Source organism: Cuculus canorus, chromosome 3 (assembly GCF_017976375.1).
Source record: "Cuculus canorus isolate bCucCan1 chromosome 3, bCucCan1.pri, whole genome shotgun sequence".
NCBI lineage: Eukaryota > Metazoa > Chordata > Aves > Cuculiformes > Cuculidae > Cuculus > Cuculus canorus.
In genome coordinates this window covers 105,355,945-105,381,814 of record NC_071403.1, presented here as the reverse complement: position 1 = coordinate 105,381,814, position 25,870 = coordinate 105,355,945, and the positions used below count along the sequence as shown (strand labels likewise).

Here is a 25,870-nt window from a genome sequence, read left to right as displayed (position 1 = left end):
GGACTAGTGAGGGTAACCAGATGGAGAGGCCACGGTTATGTTTAAAGGCAAGCAGAATCCCCAAACAAGACAACCATAATGTTTATGTAAGATCAGTCTGTTATTGCCTAGAGTACAGAGGCAAGGGGAACAGCCTCGGGTACTCTTTTGAGGTTTCAGATTCATTCTTGGTCAAAACCAGATTTGTTGATGCTTTAAAAAAGTAAACCTTGACAAAAAATTGGTTCTGGAAGCACAATCATGCTCATTAGCAGATCAGTAAGAGAATGTCTTCCTTCTGTACTTTGAGTTGATTACATGGCAACTCAGACATAGCAGTTTCATAAAAGTCCAGATGTGAGACTAAGTTACCCCAATGTAGCAGCTGACAGGGAATAAATTCCAAAATAATTAAAAGAAAGCAAACAGGTTTAGTTGTCCGAACAAGGAATTTTAATTTTAGGTCAACTATTGAACTAGGTCAACATCCAGGTCACAATGTCTACAGATAGTGGGCATAGCCAGTCACTACGGTAAGTTTATTGAAGCACCAAGCTCCACACAAGACTGTAAAATACATTTTAAACTACTAGTAAGAAAGCTTCTTCAAGTCAACAATACTGTTAAGGGCCAGAGTTTAAAGGACTAAGTCATCACCTTCCAAGCTATTTTAAGACAGCCAATCCATTGCATAAGCAAACCAAACTGCTACATACTGAAACACAGAGCAGCAACTGTATTGAACAATTCCTGTAAATAATTCAAGGATACATTGAAACAGTATGGGTAAATTGTAATTTTTTATTGGAAAACAAATATACAACTTGGAATGGATTTGAGGCAAATCGTGCCAGAAGCAGATTTTTTTGAAAATAAGTGGCTAAACAAAGTTTAAAAAGCATAGTAACAAGAGGAGAAAAATGTTTTCTGGTACAGGACCAGCAGTACAAAAAAAACTTGTGTACGAGTACCTGGATAAATCACCCGTTTTGCATTAGTGCAACTTAAGTTTCATATTGTTGACTGTCAATCGTCCACAACGTTAAGACTCCACACTTCAACAACATGTTACAGGTATGGCCACAAACAAGTTACTGTGAAGTAAGCTAGGAGCATGATTTTTACAGTGCATTAGCCACATGTATATATACTATTCACACAATTTTATCCTGCAGCTAGCTGCAAGAGTCCTTACCTCTATCACCAAACACAGATTAAACTCCTTTATGTACTGCAGAACTAGAGCCAATGTGCCGCTTTAACTAAGGAACCGCTAATGCACAGTAAACCCTAGCTTACTTTATGTAACTTGCTACACTAGTCATACCTAAGTCTCCTAAAGAAAGCTACTTTTTAAACAGACAATCCAGATGTTCCCTCAGTTAACCAATTCCATCTAACTTTAGATGTGCAGAAGGGCTTAAATATCCAGAGTAAGCCACATGCAACATTTGTTACTTAGATCAATTTTCCAAAAATCAGAACAATGACAGTAAGATAAAGGAGAAAAACATGGAGGAATGGCCTTCTAATTACTATACATGCATATTCTTTTGACAGTAAGGGAAAAACCTTTTACAGATAAGTTACAAACAGAGAAAAGGCAAATAAACAATTTTGTACAAGAAATTTAACACATTCTGTACAACGTCTTCACTTCGCTGTCATCATTTGTACAAACTCTGTAAAAGGAAAGAGTTACATAAGAGTTATTCAGAGGAAAATCCGAATGGCAAGATCTGAGAAGCAACCTGCTGAACACTTGTTTAAAAATTGTTTTCAGTTGCATTCAAAAAAGCATCTTCAAGACAGTCCCTATTCCAAATCATACCTAAACTCTTATTTCTAATGGCAAAAGGCCTCTATTTTCATAAGAAAGCTTGGTCCCTCAGTGACTTGAATAACAGCCTTAATTCCAAAATAAAACATTACACGGTCCTCATGCCCACTGACTTACAGATAAGGGACAAGAGATCCAAGAATGACCAAGAGATCCCTAAAAATTGTGCTGAAGTGATGATCAGTTACGAATATCTACAGGGAAGACACTGTGTTGTTTGATTTTCTTCAAAGCCAAATCGCTGAAGTCTTACTATTTTGCCTACTTTAAGCAACTGAATCACTGCTTATTAAAAGCTCAGCACAGTAGAAGTCAGATCACACAAAACTGGATTCCTCACTAATCTAGCTGAAACGTAGTTCCAGGTACAATAGCAAAATGACTGGGAACCTAAAAGCAGTTAAACATTTGCTCAAGTTTCAAAACAGCAATCTTAAACAAGAGGAATGCCTGCCCTCTCCAGTGCCAGCCCCTAAGCAGTCTATTCATAAGTAAATATGGAGCAGCAGCCTTGCTCATAAAAAACTTTTCAATCAGAGGGCAGCTCATCTTTGAGGCCACAACTAAAAAGGCCTTAAATGGAAGCCACACCCACACCTTAGAACAGAATGAATATTATTTGAAAACACCCTAGCTCCTTTCTAGATGACACTCAAAATAAAAACAGGCTTGCTGCCTCTCAGCTGCAAGCAACTGCTTAACAGAACTCTTCCTGCTTGCATGACATCACATTTAACTTTCAATGCCAAGAAAGATGGAATTAAAAATAAGCTACTGTTGCAGCTGATATGTGAAATTATTTAACAGGTCTTCTAAAGGTCTTGAAGCTTCTGCATATTTTAGAAGTTTTTCCCTTTAATTAGTAATTTTAAAAGCATAAATGAAAAATGAGTGACTTGCTACAGTCAGATCAACATTCATTAGTGAACAGAACAGTACATGAACATCTCTGCTAGCTTCCTTACTCTAACAGTCACTGGGCATTGTTACATTTAAAAAGTTATTTCTTACACTGCACAGCTGAATAGTCATTTTTTACCTTCAGCTCAAACGTAGTGATAATCCACTTAAACCCATTTAGAGGTACACAATGTACATCCTAAAAGACATTAGCCTGAAGGAACACTAGCTGTTGAGGAAATCTCACCTGAACATTTCCCTATTTAAACTTGGTGCAGGTATCACAGCATCTACACAAACCACCAGCACGAAAAGTGCTCCACAAAATGAATCAGTTCACTCCTTACCTTCATAGTTTACTTGACCATCACCATCAATGTCTGCTTCCCTAATCATTTCATCAACTTCTTCATCTGTTAGCTTCTCCCCAAGATTTGTCATCACATGACGGAGTTCTGCAGCACTAATATAACCATTGCCATCCTAGGAGGAGAAAGAGACTTGTCTAAGGCCTAGCTAATTATAAACTTAAAAACATCACAGAACAAGTTGAACATTAAGAAGTTAGCATAGCTTTGACAGCTAGCATTTGCACAAGACAAATGAGAGCTGTAAGCCCATCTTCTGTATTATCCAAGATGTGAGTCTTAAAAAGACATTTTAAAAACAACCTACAGAGTCTACTTGGGCTGTCCAATCCCACTACATTTTTTAACCAATAACAAAAAGACTGCCGCCTTTTGCAATGTTTTTAGGTGACAGATGCCTGTTCAATCATGTGACTGGTACAAGTTTATCTTTAAACTGAAGCTACTTATCTCATTTATCTGTCCCATGCGAGTCCAGCACAAAGCCACCAAGGTGTTAAGAGACCACTTTTACTTACTCTGGACTTTCTTTCCCACACTTCAAGCTACTTGAATATCATATTTTCTGTTTACAAGTGTCTTGCTTAAAGACGCTGAGTAACTTTAGACTCATTTAGCAATTTAATTGGTAAAAACTTAGTGAAAGATTTAAAGGATTACCATTTTTAAATATTTAAGCAACTTCCCTGCCAGCCTTGTACAAGTATTTCAGCATCATAGCAAGTAGTGGCTTACTAAATAATAACCTCTGCTCATCACAATGAACCATTTGACTTTCAGGTACAGTACCCACAGACTTAGCTTTAGGGTGATTAGTTATCCTAAAGATTCTAGATGACAGGACTGTGGATACCCCTCAGTTCAGTGAGGGAGCTTATTACACAGACTGAGTTTCCATTGCAGGAATATTTGTTAAGGTAAGCATTTTAGTACCTTGTCAAAGACACGGAACGCTTCTCTAATTTCTTCTTCACTATCTGTATCTTTCATTTTTCTTGCCATCATTGTCAGAAACTCTGGGAAGTCAATTGTGCCATTGCCTGCAAGACAATTACTTCTGTTAGACAAAATATATTTTAGGCACTTTATTAAATTACTTATTAGTAGAATCTTACCATCAGCATCTACTTCATTGATCATATCCTGTAGCTCTGCTTCTGTGGGGTTTTGACCAAGCGATCTCATCACTGTCCCCAACTCCTTTGTAGTTATAGTACCATCACCATCCTTGTCAAATAGTGAAAAAGCTTCTTTGAACTCTGTACAACAACAAAAAACAGGTTAATGCCATGGGGTTTCAAATGGTAAGTTCACATAGTCATGTAAGAATCTATTGCTGCTTACTGTTGTAAGCTACAAAACTACTTCACTCTGAAGAAAATTTTCATCTACTACTTAGTCTGCTATGGTTGTAATGCCAATCCAGAAGCACCTGCATTTGGAAACCAATCCACCAGTCTACCTATCAACCTCATTTTGACCTGAATAAGATGGAAGGACACCTGCTTCAGCAGTACTCAGATGCTTATTATTGTCTTGAATAACTATCCCTAATACAGAGCTGAAAGGAACAGTTATTCTGCAACCAGGAAGTTCTACACCTTTAGTAGGAACTTTATCTCATGAGATTAAAGTATTAAATTACTTTGAGAAAGTTGAAAAAATTATACTAAAAATGCTACAGCTTAATAGCACTTCTACTAATAGAGACTAGTCAACGGAAAAAAAGGTATAATCAGACCAAACTAAGAATAGTTTATTATAACCCACTTCCACCAGACAGGCAAGACAGAACAGTATACGCTACCACAAAGGTGCAGTACCTAGCACCACAGGTCTTAACAGCTGGCCATACCTAGCTAAAAAAGGAACTTTTCAGCTCTCTCCCCCGCCATTGGGCTTCTGCAGTTTTTTCCAGTATATACATAGACAATTCCAGTCAGTTATTCAAAGAGAAAGTCACCGGAGTCTTTATTTCTGAAAAGTTGTTAAGAAATTTATTTGCCCCTACTATATCCTGAAACAGTTATCAGGACTAGTTAAATCTACCTGTAAGACCGCTTAACTGTGTTTCAATGCTACCTCTTTACCCCCTACAATGGCTGTACTGTAGCCAGCAATATTAATGCAAGCATAACATGTTTAATTGTCCAGTCCAAAAATGGAGCTGGTTTTAATCCATGCCATCTGTTTGTCTTTGGCCACAGACCTTAACTAGCTCACTACACTGTAGTAGCTCATAAACAAATTACAGTTAAACACGAAAACCTTATCTATTCTCTCCTAGTTCACATCCTTCTACAGCCTCGCAAGGCACCAAGATCATGCCTTTGGAGAACTCAAGGGTACTCCTGCATCAGAAATACTTCCAAGAAATAATTTTTCAATATTTGCAACCAGCCAGCTTCCCAGATGGTGAGTTTCCCAGACCAGAATTAGTCACAGTAAAAGTTGTGTTTTCACATGAAATGCATCTCACTCTGAAACAGTCAAGGTGAGTACAAGCTGGCCAGCATTAAAAATGCAGCTATAAAAAAAAAAGGCTTTTTATAGTTCATGAATGCAGTTGTAATACCAGAGCCACAACTGAGTCCCATCCAGGAAAAAAAACACTTATACCTCTAACAGTTTGAAGCATTCCAAAAGCTAACTCCCACCATTTAAGCACACAAGAATCAGAGCACGGCTACCACAGGACGAGACAAAACAGTTTCAAGCCAGTATTATATATAATCACAAAGAAGAGACAGGCCTTCCCAAACAGTTAGCTACAACCTGTACCTACTGCAACTTTCAAACAGTCTCAAATTAGCCTGGAGTCAAATAGGTTTACTAGGAGTGAAGTTTTACACCAGGGAAGAACAGGCTTTTAGGTCAAGTCTACTAGACAAGTTCACAGTCGCGAAAGGATCTCGAGAAAGGGAAGCACCAACCCTTCATCAAGAGTCAGGTACTCTATTATTAAAAACATCTAGCTGTTAATCACTTTATCCTTAACTTGAAGGTCAGCTGTCACTAGCCCAAACATGAAGCAGACTTCACAGTACTGCAAGGACCCTGGTGAGAAAGGTAACATTTTTAACACAAAGTTCAAAGACTTGATTGCAACATGGGCCACTCAGTGGTACAGTATCAACACCTGAAATGAACTACTCAAAGGACAACTCTTCAGCTTTTTTTTACTCAAAGATGCAACTTTGAGTTGTCTAAGCAGCAACCAGCTATCCTTTAAGGTTGCTACTTAAAAGGAGTCAGATCAGCAGTATAGTCTCATTTGAAATGCTGAATCAAGTTAGGAATACAATTAAATCACCTTTAACCACTTCTAGGAAGTACCTCTAGTAATTACATCAAAGGAATAACAACCTACACAAATACATTTTTGACTGGAACAAGAACAACCTAGCAAAGCTTTGAAGGATTTGCAGCAACGGCCACTGAAGGCAAGCTATGAAATACTTAAGTTTAGCAAGCAAATCAATTCTGGCAACATGATTATAAAACACACCCTCCCATGCTTAAACACCTTATGACTCCATGTAGCATATAAAAGCAAGTCCTCTCTCTACTCAACACTCATCCATGTAAAAATGGAGATGAAAATTTTCTTGTATCCTAGATAAGGCCAAACTGCCAGAAACCCAAGGGCAGAGCCATCAGAACCAGCCATCTTCAGGCCAGCCTACAAGGTTTCAGCACTTCCTTCCTTTTGAAAAGCACACTGCATGAAGAGAAAAGACCGGCTTCCAGGTCCCACAAAAGAAAGGCTAGTCCAACAGAATGTGAACTCTAACACCCTAGCTCAAAATGTTCTATTTAACAATAGCTTTTGAGGCATCTCTGTACATATCACCTTTCCAGATGAAGCGGCAGCCTTCAGTGACCCAATATGATCAAAGAACCAAAACTGCCATTCCCACACTTGCACAGTTAGTAATAAGCTACACTTGGAACTTTTATAGCAGAATGTCAGTTGTTCTCTTCACAACTACCAGATGCTAAACACTGAAACATGACTATTCCTACTATGAAATAAATTCTAAATAACTCTCATGGTCAGATCTCCGAAAGATAACCACAGCTCTCTAAAGGAACAAGGCATAATGAACACCAAACATGGGCCTATTTGTTTAGAGAGCCCATTTAGACTTCTTTGAGGCCTAGTGGAAGAAGTATAGCTCGCCAGACCAGTTGCTTTTGGACAAAAGCATCTTTAGATTCCCACACACACACTGACCACCCACATCAAGTGGTCCTGACCTATTTATCTTTTTAAACGTAACACCTAACCAAAGGAATTACCATTTGACTCTGCAACTTCAATTCTTACTGAATGAGGCTGCAACCAGCATTCACATTCTGTACCTACTCAGCTTCCAAAACTAGTCTTCCATATGAACAAAACCTGGGAAGTCTCTTCACCCCAACTTATAACAATAATTCAGTCCTAGATGATCAATGAATTCTATAGGAAAGAACAACATCTGGAATATTTAACAACTGTATTCTGGTGCTTCACAGCAGAGTTGGAAGATTTGTTTTGAGCCCAGGAGAACTGGCCAAAATAACTACTTCGGCCTTCTATTTACAGAGGGGAATGTTGTCTCTACCTTGTAGCACCATTTTCTTAAGCTCACCTTCAAATCAAAAGCTAGGTATCATCAAATAAGCTGAAACAGACTGCAGGGGGCTCAAGCCTTTAAAACCAGAGTCACTGTAAAACATGCACCCAGTAACTGTAACAGTTCTTATGCAAGACACTGACCTTCACCAGCAAAACTAAGCACACTGCTTTGTCAGCTGTAACCTTTCCTAGGCAATACTGGGGACAGTTCCCCAACAGACTAGTGGCATGCTTACGTCTTCACATCAGAGGTTTGTTTACTTGTGAACACTTGCTTCGTGAAATACCACACAGCTCAACTGAAAGCAGAAGGCCATTTTACACTGGATACTAACGCCAAGTTATACTTCTATTCTTTCCACACAGATGAAAACATTCTACTCCAGGATAAGCTTGTTAATACTCACTTTTGGCTCCAAGAACTACACTATCGTTCCTGAACACCTAACATTTGCACTAATCCTGAAGTACTGTTAGGCTTCCTGCTTATATTCCATAATCAGCTATATCAACTAATAAAGCTTCTACAGTTAAGCAAAACAACGAACCATTATTGAAAAGAGAGCAGTGACAACTGATAAAGCCTGCTCCCACTACACCAACCACAAAATCCTTAAGATATGTAGGCCACTTCCAGAAACAAATCTCAAGTTGAACTAGAGCTGGCTTGTGCTTACTCATAAGACAGTACCATGGCAACAAGCAAATACTAAGGACTGTCCACAAAACCATAATTAGATTCCTATGAGTTAAAGCAAGCTTCTGAAGTCCAAAAGCTACAGAAGAACGTTCTTACACTTCAAAGTTGGCAAAGATAAAAACAAATCAACTCATTAGGACACTTCCATTTAATACAATGTCTTCAGGAGTTACACCATAGTTAAAGAGTAATACATCTTTACAGTCTTACTTCTACAATTGACCTAGTACTACTAGATTAGCAGAACCTTAACACCCTCAAATAATTTCACACAATAGTTACGCACAGAGACTTTCTAGTATCAACACTAGACTCTCATCAGATCAAAAGCCCTGAAGTCTTCAAATGTCCATGTCAAGGCTGAATTCTAAACTACCAGCTTTAAGTTACATCAATTATTGAAGCTGAAATGAGTCTTCAGAGAGCACTGACCAATACTAGTTTGAGCAGCCTGTGTGAGCAGAAGACATAAGAAGTTTTAGCCTCTAGTAGATAGTTGTCAGTACATAGAAACCATTGTTAAGGTACCAATACTAAGATTCAAGAGATGCATATTTAAGCATTTCAGAGCAAGTGCCACACCACTGGAACAGGGCACAGAACACTTCAGTCCCAAGTACACAAAGCGGTTCCAAATATGGCATTTAGAGAGTTGTCATCATTAAGCCAGTCCCTGCTGCCATCAGAGAAAAGCCACTCAAACCTTTTCACTGGCAGGACACTGCAAAGTAAATGATTTTTGCCTTCTGCTAGAAGAGCGCTCCAGATTCCAAGTCTTCACCAGAGACACTCGTACACTGCCTTTCAGTTGGCACGTGGGACAATTCTGGCTTTGGGGGTTGGCGGTCATCCTCCCCACCTCAAGACTGCAGAGTCCCAAGGCTAGTAAAGCTGTGAGATTGTCCAACTATTCTAGAGGACAAAACTTCAGATTCATTGTATCCATGGTGCTTTTACAGTGGATAAGCCTTTAAAACTTAGTTGACAAATTAAAACGTTCCACAATACTACTTTAGTATCTAAGAAAGCTAAATATCTTGTGTAACACAGACTGTCACTGGATTAAAAGATGTACCAGGTCAAGTAGGAGTAGCAACACAGCATGTAAAAACCTCACCTGCAATCTGCTCTTCTGTCAGTTGATCAGCCTGCAATAAAACAGAAGATCATTATAGCTGCAGCAGCAGTTCAAGGCAAAATAAGACACAGGCTTGTAGAGGCCATTAAATGCAATAGCTGCTTGTCAGGACTTATAATGTATCAATCAATTACCCAAGCAACACTAGCAAACTCAAGGCACACAGGTCCTCTTCCCTAGGATTAAATCATCCCCTAACCCATGGGCTTCATGGCCAAGACCTGGCTGTAAAAAAAAAATTCCATATAATAAGTACTACTAGCACTTCAGCACAAACCGGCAATTTTAATGCACATGCCATACGTCTGTCTATATTTTTTTTTTTCAAACCCTTGTCTACAGCCTCAAGTAGCACAAGGTAGTTTACAAGGCAACTAGAGAGAATGCTTCTCTAGTGTAAAACATACTGTTCCCAGATCAGGTGTGTAAGCTACAGCTCATACCTAGTTTTGCTCACTAACAGTTTTGAATCAACTGAATTTGACAGCTGATTAAAAAAAACAAACAACCTCTCAGTCTTCAAGGCCAAACCCAAAATGAACTTGACTCTTCAAAAACCACAAAGATGTTTGAGGACTGTAGAAATACTTTCTCTAGGTTTTCAAGTCAGCTGATTCAAATTTTGGGTTGCTTCATCTGAGTTGCAGTTGAGCTGAAGGCCATATATTCCCTTCAAGAAAGCTTCTTGAGCTCCTTACCCCATAGCACTCGACTGAAGAATAAAACAAAGCCTTAAAATACAGAAAAAATGCATTCAGTGCCTAAGTTCAACACTGCTTTTTTACTTTTGTTCCTACTGTGACCACTTCAGCAACTACCTTGTTATAATTACCATAATATTGATAGACAATCACATTCTCTATACACAGCTATCTGCCAACGAAATACTTCAAAAAAATACCTGCCAATTCTTACTTTACTGATTTAAATTTTAATTGCATTCCTGCACTGCATACAAACTTGGAAGTAACCAGCTTCTGGTTATTCCCATAACAGAAGTGAAGTTAACTGTTCAAGCAATCATACAAGAGCTAAATTACTTACATATGCATACACTGTAGCAACAGCCCAAGATAAAGGCCACCATCAGTAATTTCTCAGACTGCCTGTGGCTCACCTCCTCAAGCTACTTTTAAAAGAGTGACGACTACGTATTTGCACCTAGAGACTCTGCCTCTTTGTTTCAGCAGCTGTAGGAAGTACTCCCCTTCAACTTCATTTTTTTAAAAAAATAAGATGGTGTAAGGTGGGCTGCCAGCAACACTGCCAAGAACCATCACAAATTCAGCATCAGGCTTTGAGAGGGAAGCATTCTGCTGGTTGCTTAACAGAAGCCTAACAGATTTTTGCTTGTCTGGAGTGTATCATTAACACAGACAGACTCATACCTTTGCATGCTATTTACATTTTTATTGCTTGAGTGAAGAGAATGATGTACTACATTTCTGTAGGATATTTATATCCACAGAAAGCTGTAGATCAGATTTAAGAAGCAACAACCTAGTTTATTTAGGTTAACATTTATGGGTTTCCAAGACACATACTGTTTATATTAAACAGTTTATACAAATACATGATATTAGGCAGTGTTTAAGCATTAGGTGTTCCCAAACTCCTCCTCTGTAACTCTTTCAGCAACTTACAACATCCTATAGCCACCAACCATAAACTTGAATAAGCTTTGTCAGTACCTGTAAGAGGCAGTGTTTGGGAAAAGCATGAAGCTTATTAGAAGCCACAGGTATAGGGCAGTTGAAAGATAAGCAAGGAGGTGGGGCAAGGTTGAACAAACACCATCTGTACTCCGCAGTGCTAGGCTCTGCAGGGACTGCTGCGCAACAGCAGTAGAAGGCGGAGCCAGCAACTCTGCCAGATCACTTCCTCCCGTGCGACTCAGGTGCATAGCTAGCAGTCCAGATCCATGCATGCGAGTTACAGGTCACTGTGGTCTTCCTAGAGGGCTTTCTGGAGTTCTTAGTCCTGAATTTAAGCCAGATACTCATACATCATACATGCGACAGTACACACACCTTCAGTAACACAACTCGACTTCAGAAACTAATGGTTAAATTACAACTGTAATACACCTATGCTCCAGTTTTGATGTGTCAGTTACTATAGCCAAGATACACCTGAAAAATCTCCTTTGATGAAATCAGAGTATGCAGCAGAGCTTTGACATGGCATTCTCTGGTTCATGCCGCAGCACTTTCATTTTCACTGCAATGGCTCCCATCCCTCGCCCCCAGATTTTGTTGAGGGCCTGACAAAGCATCTAAGCCTCCTAGGAAAGAAGGGGAGCTGTTGTGTGTGCAGCAGTTTCAGTGGCACATGCAGCCTCTAGAGGTAGTGTTTCATTACATTACAGTCCTAGCCACTATGCAGTAATCTGTTGGAAAATCCTCAGAGCTGACTAACACTACCCGATAGAGAGCTACCAGCAAATCACACAACAGATGACACCATTTCCCTCCAAAATGTGGCATTTTGGTACACTTCACAGGTCTTAGATCTGAATGGACAGTCCTCTTCTGGTAAGATTAACTGAACAAGAAGAATTAGGCAGATTAGCATATAAGGGCTAAAATTGTGCTTATAGTATGATAGCTTATTTTTGAGAGGGAAACATTCTGCTTTATCCAGCATGTGCAGCATTGGACAACGTATATTCACAGGTTTAGCCAGTCTGGTCTGTTGGGATGAACTATAACCACGTTCAAAGTGTCACTGTGCCTCCTGGACACACCCATTTTTATACAGACCTTGCTCGAAGATACTCCATTTTTGGTTCTGTACCGATGATGACTAAAACCAGTAAGAGTCTTTTGCTCCTAGATTCACTGCTCTTTTCCTTTATAGATGATTTGGTGTACAGGTTTCACAATTCAAGCAAAAGAACAAATTCAGGCTTCTGCTCACCTAATTTCTTTGCCCAGAAACAGTACTTCAAAAAACCCTTAAAATTAAGCACCCATCGTTCACATTAGAGATGGCGAGTCGACAGCGGTCCGATTAATGAATGAAAAGGCAATTCCACTATACTGCATCTTCTCTTACTGCAGAAACAGTACTAAGCGGTCATTGGTGTTGCTTTTGCGACAAAATTGTTCCTTTTCGTACGTGTTACAGTATCCACTCGCTTTAAACAAAAAAACCCCTAAACTTATATCCTTTAGACCGAATATGAAACAATTCTCTCAATTCCACAAAAGGTGTTCTATTTCGACAGTTGGTTTTAATCCTAAACAAAATGTACCGCTAGGAAAAACAAATTGCGCTCGATCAAGAAAACGTCCACCGCAACGACCGAAAAGGGAAGCCAAAATGGGTGGTGGGGCTCTGTCTTTTTTTTTTTTAAAAAAAAAAAGAATCTTGTTCAACAGAGCCACCAACAGCAAGGCGTTATCAGGAAATCGGCAGGGGAGAGAGCGACTCCTGCGTGAGCTGACCACAGGTCTAGCGAAGGCGATGGTGCAGTGAGGCAGCCTGCCCCTCCTCATCACCATGCTGCTCAGAAGCTGCAGGGCTCCGCATTGCCTTATTGCCAGGCGCAAACACACACCTCGCTAGCGACAAGGGCGTCTCAAGCGCCCGCAGCAGCCAATGCCCCCCCTCCCCCAGCCCCATTCAGCCGCACACGGCGGCTTCCCTCGGGCGGGAGGAAGCGATAACAAAGCGGTGCCATCGTGGCAGGCTGCTTTTCCCGGGTCTCCTCCCAGCGGGAACCGTTATCCACCGCTTTCCCTCCCCTCCCCCCCCAGGGCACGGCGCTCGATCCCAGGGGCGAGGTTTGAATTTTGAATGCGCACCAACGCCCCTGGGCGGGAGACCTTGGGCGGGAAAGGAAGGGGGACGCGGGCGGAACTCTGTTCTCCACCACCACCACCAACCAACCACTTCCTCCTACACACGAGGCGCCTCCGAGCGGGACGGGACCCTGCGGGCACCGCAAGCGACACCTTCACCCCCTACCGCCCCCCCCCCCCCTTTTATACAAGTGACCTCACCCCACGCCAGCCAAGCCACTCGATCCCCCATCCGCACCCAAGCACGGGCATTTCACCCCCCCCCCCCCCCCCCCAATTCCTTTCCTTCCTCCCTCCCTCCACACAGAGCACAGGGCAAGCGCTCCCCCCTCCCCGCACGCAGGGACTCACCATGGCGGCTCGTCGCGGGTGCGCTGGGAGCTGGGGCGGCGGCGGCGCGGGGCTGCACACACGGAGCGACCTACGCGCTGCGGCGTCTCGCCTCACACTGAGCTTTGCCCGCCCGCCGGCGCCGCCTCATAAACCGCCTCACAGCCCGCCTGGATCGCTCCGCCGCGCTCCCTCCTCCCTGCTCAGGGTAAACCGAGCTGAGAAACAAGTCCCGGCTCTTCGCGCTTCTTCTCATTGCCCCCTCCCTCCCCCCCCATTCCCGCACCCCTTTTGTGCCCACTCCTCTCACTCCCGAATTCCCGGGCCCCGGTGCAGGAAGGAGCGAGTTGCGGGAAGGGGTTACGTTGCGCTTGTGAAGGGGCGGCGGAGAGGAGTTGGCGAAAGTGGAGGAGGCAGCCACAGGGACTATTTTTCTTCGCGGAAGAAGATTTTAGAAAAAAAATGCCGAGGGGTGCATCGACTCCACAAGGAGGGCGCCGATTGGCGGGTTCGTACCTGCAATGCGTCACTTGGACATGCACAGTCTGCGCTGGGAAGCGCTTACACCACCTTCCCCCTCCCCCTCACCCCGCAGTGCGTGTGTGTGTGCCACAGCCCCAGCCCGGCCCAGTGCGGAGGGGCCCGGCCATCGATGCCCCTTTTTGTGTGTTTGTCCGTCCGTTCCCCCCACCACCACCTTCTCCCCCATTGCGGGAATGTTGGGGGGTTGCAGCGCGGCCGCCGCAGAGGGCGGGGTGGGGGAGGACACGCCAGCCCCCCCATCCTCGTTCCTTCCTTCCACCAGGGAAGCTCGGCTGGAGCAGAGCCCGAGGATCTGCGGGCCAGGCTTGGGCTGCGGTTTTCTCTTTGGTGCATTACCCTGAGGCCGAAGGGAAACGCACCTGAGAAACCGTCTCCCCTGAGACAGCGCCCTGCCAGCGCGTTTTGCAGCCTTATCTCGCTCTCAAAAATGAGGTGGTTTTTTTTCCCCCCTCTCCCGCATCCATCCCCAGCTCGCTCCGCAAGCCAGAGATGCTTCATCGCTGGTAGCGTTGCTTAAAAGAACAGATTTCCCCCTTCTTGCAAACCACAAACACGCTGAGAAGGACGGATGGACTCGTCTCTGCTCTCACCAGGGTTTTCTCTATTTAAGCAAAACAAGCAAAATTCTCGAACCCACAGACATATTTTCCAAAGCATGCAGTGGACTGGAAATCAACAGATAATGCAACAAATCGCTGCGGTGTTGGCTGGGGGCACTGCAAGCAGCCCTACCTGGAACCTCTGACAACCACAACGCTTATTTCGGGGCCATGAATAGGTTATTAAACTTCAGGAGACCCGAGTCCAGGTTTTCTGACGCAAGTTTGAATACGAATTAACAGTCACATTACAATAAAAATTATCTACTTCCATATCTATTGCGAGAATCATTGACATTTACACAGTGCCTATAAACGAACAGTGTTTTATACCTGCCTGCTCGTTGCTGCTGTTACACAAACCAGAGCGATGCCTCTTTACACGTTAAAGAGACTTCACTCATCCCTGCTTTTTCATAGTCATTTTGGTTCATAGACTGTAATAAAAGATGTGCTTGGGAGGGGACTGACATGAACCAACTCTTAACAAAATTTCTGTGAGTTTTCCCCTCTGAATATGAATGGAAATTCTCAGGCCTGCTCGCTTCTCAGAGCTAATCCGAATTCAGGGACAAAGGGGAAAATACCCAGAACAAAACCTAGTTTCTTAAAATAATTACGACACCCCTTCATCAAGCCCAGTGCCTCTCATCCTCTCTGCCTCTCATCCTCTATGCCTCACTTTGTGATCCCAGGGAATACAGAGAATAACAGCTTATACTTAAATTTGGCCTTCCGCCTTGAAATCTGAAGTTACTATTTTGTGATACACTAGGTTTTTAGGCCTCCCTTCCGCTTAAGTGTATTTATAGCCCACAAATCAAGCACATCTATTGTCTTTTCAAGCTCTGATAACATTTTTTCAGTATGTAATATATACCTAGATGAATAAAATACTTTTCACAGAAAGCAATAAATGCCAAGGTTATTGTTATGCTCTGATGTTCCCAACTTTTTTTACAGTCTCAGAGGGTGTGAATCACTGCAGACAAGTTCTTGACCAAAAAAAGTCATCACCCACCCTAGATTTGGGATAAAAGTGGCATAGCACCGCTCAGGGTGCGTGTATGTCACACCCTCAAATCTGGAGCAGAGTGCTGGTGCGTCTGTCTGGAGCAAAACCATCTTCTGTGGAGACGGTCCTGGCAACAAAACGCCCACGTGTGCATGGTGCTGGACCTGATTTACCAAGCCCTTTCCTTGGTGTCTGTCCTTTATCTTCACAGCATCTCGGAGAAGCAAAACATTGTGACACCCAGCTTCACGGGTAGGTTACTCAGGTGCTAAGACTTAAGGAATTGATTGAGACCAGGTATAAACATTTCTGCGGAGCAGGTCTCTGAGAGATTTGATGAAAACTAAATGGAAGGGCTCTACCAAGAAGCATGGTCTGCCTGAGTCCTGTTCCTGGAGTTTGCCACCCGCCAGCTGAGGAGCTTAGAGACTGTAGGAAACACGAGGCCCACAGCATAAATATAATGAAGGCTCTTTAATTATCGTGTTAAAGGCCTGTCCAGGAGGAAGAATTCCAGGTCCCAGAGAATCTGACCACCATACTGTTTATTTCTGTATATGTCCATTAAAGTATCTGTAATCTATTAAATTCTTCATACTCTTTTTAGTTACATTCAGGTTTTTTTAAGGGTGGCAGAGGTGGTCTTTCAGAGCGTCCTCTCTCTGCTGTACGTTCCCTATGCGTCCTGGTTCCTTCATCTCTTTCTCTCTCCTTTCTCTGTTCTTATGTGTCTCCTTTTTTCCATCTGCATTTTCCTTCAGCAGCACCCATTTCCTGTGGGTTTCATCACCACCCCCACCCTGCTTCCATCTGTTGAAGAGATCAGCCACGAAGTTAACTTGCAATTACACTACCAGTGAAATTACACCAACACTTACAGCGGCATTACTAAGCATTAAAGTGAACACCCCAGTGAAATTAATGGGAGAGGGGGAATTCACCCCTCTCACAAGCAGGTTGTCAGCATTCTCAGGTAGGTAGAACAGCAGCTTCTAGGGTATCTTGAGGCGAGGGTCCTCTCTCGGTAACCTAGAGAGGCAGAATTGCTTTCCAGCAGCATTGCTGTCACTCTCTGCAGCCTGCATATGCCATGAGAGGCGAGGAAATACATCAAATGACAGGCTGCAGCTGCGAGCTGGGACTCTGACACCTCTGGCAGAGCAGTAATGGGAACTGGCTGTAATTCCTCTGTTGCAATAGTCCTGTATAACTCTACCAACTCATACTTTTTAACGTGATAATTTCTCTCTCTAGTATGTAATTTAATATTTTTGTCAATGCTCGTGCTCTATGTTTGGGATTGGTTTTTTTTCCCCCACAGAAATGCAGTCTTACCAAAGTCCAGATTTAGGATTGGGGCAACAAATTAGAAAAGCAATTTGTGTTACAAGATTAGATGAGCTGTCTGTGCCAGCAATTTTCACAGTTGCTGTACGTGATGTATTTAATATTGTGTAAATTCAATTAATTCAATCGTTTTAATAATACTTTAATGGATCATGTGGAAGACCCCACTTCCTTATATGAACATGGTTGTGGGGATAGCTAGGCTTTTTCCATATGTATTTGGCCTGTTCTTTGTGCCTGATCCCTGAAGCTCTCACACCAGTGCTGCATAGTGCCCATAAATCATTGGGGTGGTACATCTTCCCTGCGGAATAGGACAGGGGATTCCTCCCACCACTTCTGCTTCTGCAGAAAGTGCATGGATGAGAGCACTACATGGAAGTCCCAGGCAGAAGGGGCTACATATTTTGTTGCTTAGCTGTGTCAATCCTGAGGGCAATGCAGGCCTATCTGAATTAGCGTTTCAGTGACTGGTATGGCTAGCAAGGCAGCTCCAAGGAGTGTAGTGCTTAACATGAACCCCCAACACACTCAAGGAGCCATTCAGGTTTGCAGTTAGCAGATACAGACCTCCATTGTGGGGATTACAATGCTCTGGGCTAGATGTTGTAAAGCTGATTTAGGTGACCTAAAGCTGAGTCTTTAACTGTATTGTGACCATTCACTAAAATGAAACAGAATGTGAAGAGTTCAAAAAATGAGTTAAGGTGCACTCACCTGAAACTGAGAGAGGCTGGAGGAAGATATGAAATCTAATTAGACTCTAGACTAGGATTAAGACTAGGAAGCCAATGGGGCCCATGATCTTTTCTTTCTTTGTTTGCTTTTTTAAAGAGATAAACAACTGCTTCAGTTTTACGAGGATTTCTGATGGAACATTGTCCATAAACCTGCAGTATTTTCTGGACTCCTACAAAGAAAACATAGGTCTAGTTTTTTTTCTTTCCAGCGTATTGTTCTGGAAGATCAGCAAGCTGTCTGGACAGAGGCAGTAGGAAACCCACTCTCTATACTACGTGCTTGAAGTACAAGAATAGATGGCCCTCAACATTAATAATGAGCAAGATCTTGCTTTTTTTTGTGTTTCATTTTCTAAAATACCTTAACAAGAGGGAAAGCATAAAAAGACATTTGCTCCAAGATAACAGAAATCCCACAGTCATCATCTATAGTACAGTCCTGTTTTTCAGGAACTGAAAATAATAACATAACACTTACAAGAGGTAGCATATAGTCCAGGAAATTGCATAAAGTATTCCAGTGTCTTCAGATTTTGTAAAGGCTTCTTTTTCGTTCCTTTGACAAGCTGTAAGAGAAAGAGAAAGTCTTCAAGAGTGACCTGCACTTCCACACGTGGGCCAGATGCCTTCGTCTGTGGGAGCTACCACAGAGTTATTACTATCACAGTGCTTACAGCTGCACCGTGTGAGTTGTGAGCTGTTTGAATTGCATGCTATGTGTCTGTGGACACAGTAACCACCTCAGTTTCAGAGACTCTCTTTGGTTGGATGAATATTACTGAAAAAGTACTTGCAAATGTGCAGTGGCTAGAATTTGCCATTTTCAATGGGAGAACACTTACAAAATACGCTTATTCACCAACCAGACTACGCCATGGTTACAGGCTGGTTTCAGTTTGCTTGAAACCAAGCCCACAAAATATTGGAGTGAAACAGAAATATAATGGAATTCATAAACTTGCCAAAGTGGATCCAAGCAAATAATGCTAAATCCACTGTCTCAACTTCCGCTTGTCTGGAGGTCTAGGGAGACAGTGATCAAGGAAGAATTTGGTAATTTTCCACCTTGATTGGAAGAGATGTTTGGAGAGAAAAAAAGTACTTTTCCAGATCTGAAGACAATTAGTTTTGCTGGCTTTCTACATGGGAGTTGTGCATCCTAACATATTTTTTCTTTACTAGCAAACAAAAAATAGCAGAATAATAGCTAACTGCTATTAAAAAATTACTGGCAAAGGCAAAGCAGTGCTCATAATAGGGTTATTGCTGCAACCTTAATTAGGGCATAGAGCCAAATACTTCTGTGATGAAAAACAAATCAGTGTAACAATGTTTTCCCATTACCTTTTGTTGAGGGAATGAAATGTCACAAAATATTTTGCTCACTGCCTGTCGGGGACCAGGGCATACAACGTTGATTTACAACAGAAGGCAAAAGGATTTTGTTTAAAATCGATGCAGGTAGACAGACAACTGCTGGAACTGAAGATTAAGATATGTTTTCATTTTTTAATGATAGCAAAGGCTGAAGCACTTATTGCCTATAAAATTTTAAATATACCATAGAATTTGACTAGACTAAACAATGTATCTACTTCCCTTTTTCATGCAAATAGACAGTATTTCACCTAAAATGAAACTGCTCTGGAAATTCAAACCGTGTAATTTAGTCTGTGCTCTAAGGTCCTGCACATTTAAAGTGATTTTTGACCACATGCTGGCAGTTGAAGAGCCCCAACCTCTGTTGAAGTCGGTAGGCGTTTCAGTGGGTCACATCCCAAGCATCTTATTCACTTTTTCCTCTATCTGTACTCGGGCATGCTTTCAGAGGAGTATATCCACATAAGGGCTGACTAAATACTAAGCAAACAGTTCAGAATTTGGCTGTCTTTTATAAATAATGACTCAAAGGTTTGATTTAGCTACAGATGAGTCTGAGCCACAAAATTTGCATCTGGCTCCTAACTGTGTCAACTACCATGGCAGAGACTTCTTTTTTTCCCCAATGTTTTATTTCAGCCAAAGCTTGGCCTAAAAGTTCATGCAGAAAGACAAACTGTGAATCAGAAGCCCGTATCAGTACTCCGGTTGAAGTGCGTACCAAGATAGCCTGCAGCGACATGCCAGCTTGCCATTGACCTTTTATCTGCATAAATAGTAGTGACCTTTGAGCTGCTCAAATTAGTGCTAGCTACTCGAGCAGTCAAGTATCACAACCCTGTTCTGCTCAGGCCACATCACTTTGCCTCTAGCTGCTCCCACCATCTCCTTTGCCTGGTGATGGAGGTAGACAAGGGCATGGGCAGTTTTCTTACCTCTGTGGGCATCCTCTGCCTCATAGGAAATCCACCGCTGGCTGGGTGAGACCATGGTAAAGCCTCACTACAATGACTGAGTGACACCAAGAAGATTGAGCGAAGGAACAGACAATCTACCTTTAGACTGACACTTTTCTGTAGGGCACAATAAATGTTCACCTTCGCTCTTGCTTTAGTTTGTCATGTCCTCTCATTAAAATAAGGCCTAAGGGAGTTTTAAAATCAAAAGATATAAGTTGTTAGCAAAGTAGTTATTTTTTTGCTGAGCCTCATAGTGAGCTGTTTTACTTAAAAACCATAGTAGATCTCTAAACCACAGATCTCTTTTTAACATATATCTCATTTTTTTATTCAATGGACCATAAGCTGCATAGGGTTTAATGCTCATTATTTTCTCAGTAGACTAGAGCTAGTATGCTCCCTTATATAAATAAACTTTTAGTCCTATTTCAAAGTGTTAGTCCTATTTTCAAAGTCCTATTTCATCATTTTTATCCCTGAAGCCACAGCAGTTTTGGTTCGTTTTGGAAATAGGTCTTTCCACAGTTTTACAAGCACATGTTTTTCCAATTGTTTAGAAGAGATCTTTTGGTTGCTTAAATGACAATATTGACTAAGTCTGGGGAAAAAAAAAATAATGGGATACTTTTACGGATATAAAGCAGAGAAAAAAAACTAAACATTTTCAAGGTTCTCCAAGATGATGACTGCACAGACACATTTCAAAGGGAGATTACTATGCCTGAAATTATCTCCAAAGTGCTTTTTTTTTTTCTGATTTCATATAACTACAGCTTTCTTTTTGCTTTGGCTGTTTTGGTCATGGGATAGCAGATACCAAATGTATTTTTCAGCCTGATATACATTGTCTGTGTGATGCTTTAAAAATTCAAATGACTCCTATTGTACATTCTGAAAACATTTTTAAGTGCACCAAAGAAAATTGTCAGGCAAATAGTGAGATACCTAGTCACTAAACTAAACTTGAGGGAGCAATCCTATAACTAAGAGTGGGAGCTGCATGCTGAAGCACATAGTTCCCTTCTAACGCTTCTCCCAAGGGCAACAGGTAATTGTTCTGCTGCATCATATCCTTCAGCTCCACAACAATGTCTAGGCCACAGTGGATGGGGTGAGCTGAATTTCAGCTCGTGTTTGAGGAATAGCTTCTCACTGGAAGCACTGCAATGCCACCCATATGGTCCTTGGTCAGCCACCCAAAAAGCAAATGTCCTGCCTCTCTCCCAGGGGGATGATTTGGACAAGGGCCGTGAGCTCAGAAAACAAGTCAGGAAGATGGAAGACCTGCAGACATGTCTTTATGCTGTGCAGTTGGAGCGGGTGCAAGAGAAGATAAGGGCTTCTAGCTCCTATTTCAGTAAGCAGTTGCAGAAACAAAACCCAAGGACTCTCAAAGACTGTTTTCCATATTAATGCATCTTCCTCTATAATTATACCTAAGAAAGAGCATTTATATTTCACGAGAGAAGCAGATGAAGGGAGGGCTGGTCTGCAGCCTGCTCCTCTGCAGCCACTGAGCCCCTTATGCACAAGCTGCATTACAGCTGCGGAGAGGAAAAAATGTGGGCTACTTGCTGAAACATTGGCAGCACATCACTGTTTACAACTGGAATTCTTGCTGCCCACTTTTACCAATGACAACTTAGGACAGGAATAGGAAACTTCACATGATGATGAGGTCAACTTTTTTTCGCTTGTCTGATGCCCTCAGACGAGCACAAAGCTGCTGAAGTTAAGATTTATGATTGCTAGCAAAAAATTGAGCTTGAGCCACAAGTTTTAGATGGCTTTTTTTTTGTGTTATCTTTTATAGCACTTCCAACAGCACACTCATTTGAAACTTTTAAAAGCCATTTGGTTTGCTTTCATTTTCTCCTCATTTCAGCTCTCCGGCTTTGAATATCTGTGGCTATACCAGCAGCAATTTTAACTTCACCCATTCTCCAGTAAATGAGAAGGCAATGCATGTGTTTGCAAAGAGTGTTTAACTTGTGTCTTTCATCTGTGATTAATAACAAATCTACTGAACTATGTAAATAAGTAATTCACTTGCAAACCTGTCATACCGAGAGTAATTTCTTCCCCTCAGAGTTTACACCTCTGAGATATCCCTTCTAATGATTTAATTTCCTTTTGTATACCTGGAGATAAAACCAGTCAGCTAAACAACTTTCATGTGTGGAAGAGGGAGGGCTGCTCAGCTGTTCTCCTCTGCCCCCATCGTACTACGTACAACGTACATAAATGTGTGTAGAAATGTAGAGTAGGAATAAAATAACCACTTTGTATGTCACTTCTGTTGTGGTGGTTTGTGCATATGAGGTAGACTCCTGCTTGGCCTTCTGGTTTTGATAGCAGCCCTGTAAAATCATTCCTACCAAGAGACTAGGGATCTGTTTCTGTTCTCATGCAAATGACATTAGTGGAATTATATAAGCATATAATCAGGGGCAAATGAGAGGAAACTTGTTTGGTCTTTTGTGCTTTTATGGAGTTGGGCTCCTTAAACATGAATAAGGCAGTGCTCTTGTCAGAGATGGAAAGCATGTCATCAGGCAGCTGGCCTCGGGAGGACCAGCCACAGCACTTAAGACTTGCAAACCGTGCAATGCATAGGGGTAGCTGGGTGTCGAAGAGTGGTTTGAAACAAAAGGAAATACTAAGCACAGGGGGTCTAGATGAAATCTCGTGCCCTCTCCGCATTGTCCAAGGGCCTATATCAAAGCTGTAGGGAAGGATCTCCTTATAGCCTGGGATCCTTTCCTAAAAATAATTGTGTGGCATCTCTCTTTGGAAGCAATGATGGGAGTGCTTTCCCTCAAAACCCACCCCAGCACCATTTCAGGCTGTGTGCTTTGCTGGTACTGGGCTAAAGCTCTTTATCCGTGGGAATTCTCCTCCCTCCACCATTTGCTGCATATGTAAAATCCTGCATAAGCCATTGTAGTCTCTGGGATCTGGGGGTGGAGAGAGGAATGGAAGAAATCTTGTAGCAGAATATATTTAGCTTCCATCTCTTCCAGGATGCTCCTTCACACCTCTCAGTTAAGAGCATCCAGCCCTGTGTTGAGCTGTGGAAATGCAGCAGAACTAGCAGAGCTTGCTGCCTTACTGAAGGAGCTTGGATTTATACTTCAATAAAGCAGGCTCAGTACTTAAAAAAACATAAAAGGAACCCTCCCAAGTTATTTGACAAAAGACATTTAAACACAGTCCATGGGAGAGAAGCTAAGTTAGCTTCTAATGCTATTCTGCTGTCCTGAAAGGAAAGTGAAATTTTACGGCTGTGCAGAAATAAAAAATGAGATTGGGATTCTTGGCTAAAAGGGCAGAAATCACATTTATTTAGCTGCCTTTTGTCTGGGATGTTTTGTCTTTACTGTTTTTCACTTAGCAAGACTGCAGGACTTATTACTTGTCCTTAAGGAGTGCTACTGTACGCAGGGAGTAACCAGCTCGTGGTTATCTGCTGTGACCAAAATGCTGACATTTTGAAATGGACGTTATTCATTGCAACCGCTTTGACTGAGGCCGTTTCACATGGAAACAATTAAGAGGCAGAAAGCATATCATAACAAAGGAATGAGAAGAAAGATCAGGAAATACAAGCAGATTGGGTCATTCTCTAAAAACGGATACAGTATTTACTGTTAGCGATTATAATAAATCTAAGACTTGAATTACCACAGGAGAGCAGACATGACTCGGAACTGTAGATTTTCTTATGCAATCTAAGAGAATAGGGTTCAGATTAGTGATGAATGTAAAAATTAAGTCCAGGACAGACTAAAATGTAACTTATTTCGTATGTATGCAGAATTGAAGGGGTCTGAAAAGAATGTGTTTAAAAAGTGGTCACAATGGGAAATTACAGAGAAATAAAGAGGAAAGAGGAAATAAAAAAAATATTGTCTGGATGCGTTTTCCTTAAAAAGAAGGAAAACATAAACATTGAAGAGCACTGACAGAGATTTGCGCATCTTGAGCCCAATCTAAATGCAACTGGAAACAAAAGAAGGCTAAAGAACAGAATCCATTTCTAAGAGATGTATACTTTTACGGGCAGAAAATGCCCAGTGGGAGGGCTTTTTCCCCCCTCTACGACATGAGAGTGGTCGATGTAATTACTGGAAAGCATATATCATAATAAAGAATTCTGAAACACCATTTAATAATTCTGTCTGGTTGAGTAATTAAATTAACAGTATCAGTGCTAAGTGATATGAGATAGGTGAGACACTGTCAGTCATACACAGCTGGGAGCCAGGATGTCTGTGTCCCTAAGTTCCTAAAATACGCATCTGTATTTGCAGAAAAGTTTGGAAATCACTTTCAGTAGCTACCAATGCTCGGTCTGTTAGTGCCATAGCTGCCATGCCTTGGTGCTGTCTGCACACTGACACAGAATTTCAATACGTCCCAAAATCTGAGTAAATATAACTTAAACGTGCACTGTCAGGTGGTAGCAAACTGCCATCTGTTTCCTCTTGACCACTGTCTGGGAGACTAATTTCTGTTGCTGCTGAAATCAATTTGACTTTTATGACTGACCTCACTGGAGCCAGGTTTTGGCTTAATGTCTTGATGTAAGCAGCTAATGGTTCTTCTGACAATAGCTTGGAGCTGGCATAAGTCAGAGCAGAAATGCCCTGCAACTGGGTGAACATCCCATTCATACTATCAGCTTATCTGACAAAGGGGGTATCGGGTGCTGATGTCTTCATTCCTCTTCAAACTCCCTGCTTTTCCCCTTAAATAACAGTAATGCCTAAGTAGGAAGGCATCTCACTTCTTTGGGAAGATGAGAACTCCACAAATGCCCAGTAAAACTGGCCAACATGCATCAGCAGGGCAGTGGCTGGGGACCACTACAGACCTGGCATAGTGCCTGCGCTGTCATCTTCCATCACCGTGCCCTCCCTCTGCTCCCCCTGCACCTCCACCACCTTCACAACTTGCAATACTCTGCAACCGCACTTGTCTGAAGTAAGCAGAGCTTCAGAAAGCTGTGCTGCCATGGTGGGGTGGGTGGCATTTGATAACAGCGCCTTCCCTCTAACTGCTTCTCCCTTTCTAGAGCATCACTTTGAGGCAGTGAGCCCACCTCCTACACCTCCTGCTGCTCATCCCCAGGCCACTGGCTTTAATGACTCAGGGCAACCACTGAGGTTGCCAGCTGGAAACTCATGTGATTTTCAGTCCTTTCCTAATTCTGGGAATACTTTTGCCTAAGCAGTAGTGAAGCAGAAGATCGCAGGAGGTAGGCAGCTGGGATACGGGGCAGCCCTGCATGGGATGTCAGAGTTGTCTGTCTACTGGCTGGCCACAGAAAGCAGCGGGTGCAGAACGAGTAATCCTGGGTGCCACTGGCATTTTAGAAAGAGCTACATATTTGACATAATTTCTCCAGAAGATCCCTTTAAATAGTAAAACTTTCACACATTTGTATTCAGAGCTCTTACATTTTTATTTTTAAAGGGAATGTAGGTGTTCGCGAACAGTGGGTGTGAGACTGACAGCACTAGACCAGAGCTCTCCATTTGCAGCATAACTGCTGCATTGAATACTATACTGCAAAATCCTGTAGTGAAAATGTCAAGGA

At 42.1% G+C, this 25,870-nt stretch overlaps 1 protein-coding gene and 1 long non-coding RNA gene across 3 annotated transcripts in view; both read right to left on the bottom strand.

Moving 5' to 3' along the window:
• Positions 1 to 751: 751 nt before the first annotated feature.
• On the bottom strand, positions 752 to 13,834 carry CALM2 (calmodulin 2). The gene is made up of 6 exons (XM_009564255.2): positions 13,707 to 13,834; positions 9,529 to 9,559; positions 4,203 to 4,346; positions 4,021 to 4,127; positions 3,067 to 3,202; positions 752 to 1,661 (listed from the first exon to the last, which is right to left on the bottom strand). The coding sequence occupies exons 1-6, from the start codon at positions 13,707 to 13,709 to the stop codon at positions 1,633 to 1,635; spliced, it is 450 nt and encodes a 149-aa protein (XP_009562550.1). The 5' UTR covers positions 13,710 to 13,834; the 3' UTR covers positions 752 to 1,632.
• Positions 13,835 to 14,359: 525 nt separating this feature from the next.
• The window catches only part of LOC128851867 (uncharacterized), a 49,433-nt gene continuing 37,922 nt past the window's right edge, over positions 14,360 to 25,870 (bottom strand). For both annotated transcript variants that reach the window (XR_008449400.1, XR_008449401.1), the window contains 3 exons: positions 18,408 to 18,495; positions 17,907 to 18,099; positions 14,360 to 16,652 (listed from right to left, as the gene is read on the bottom strand). This is a non-coding gene — a long non-coding RNA (uncharacterized LOC128851867). The remainder of the gene's footprint in view (positions 16,653 to 17,906; positions 18,100 to 18,407; positions 18,496 to 25,870) is intronic.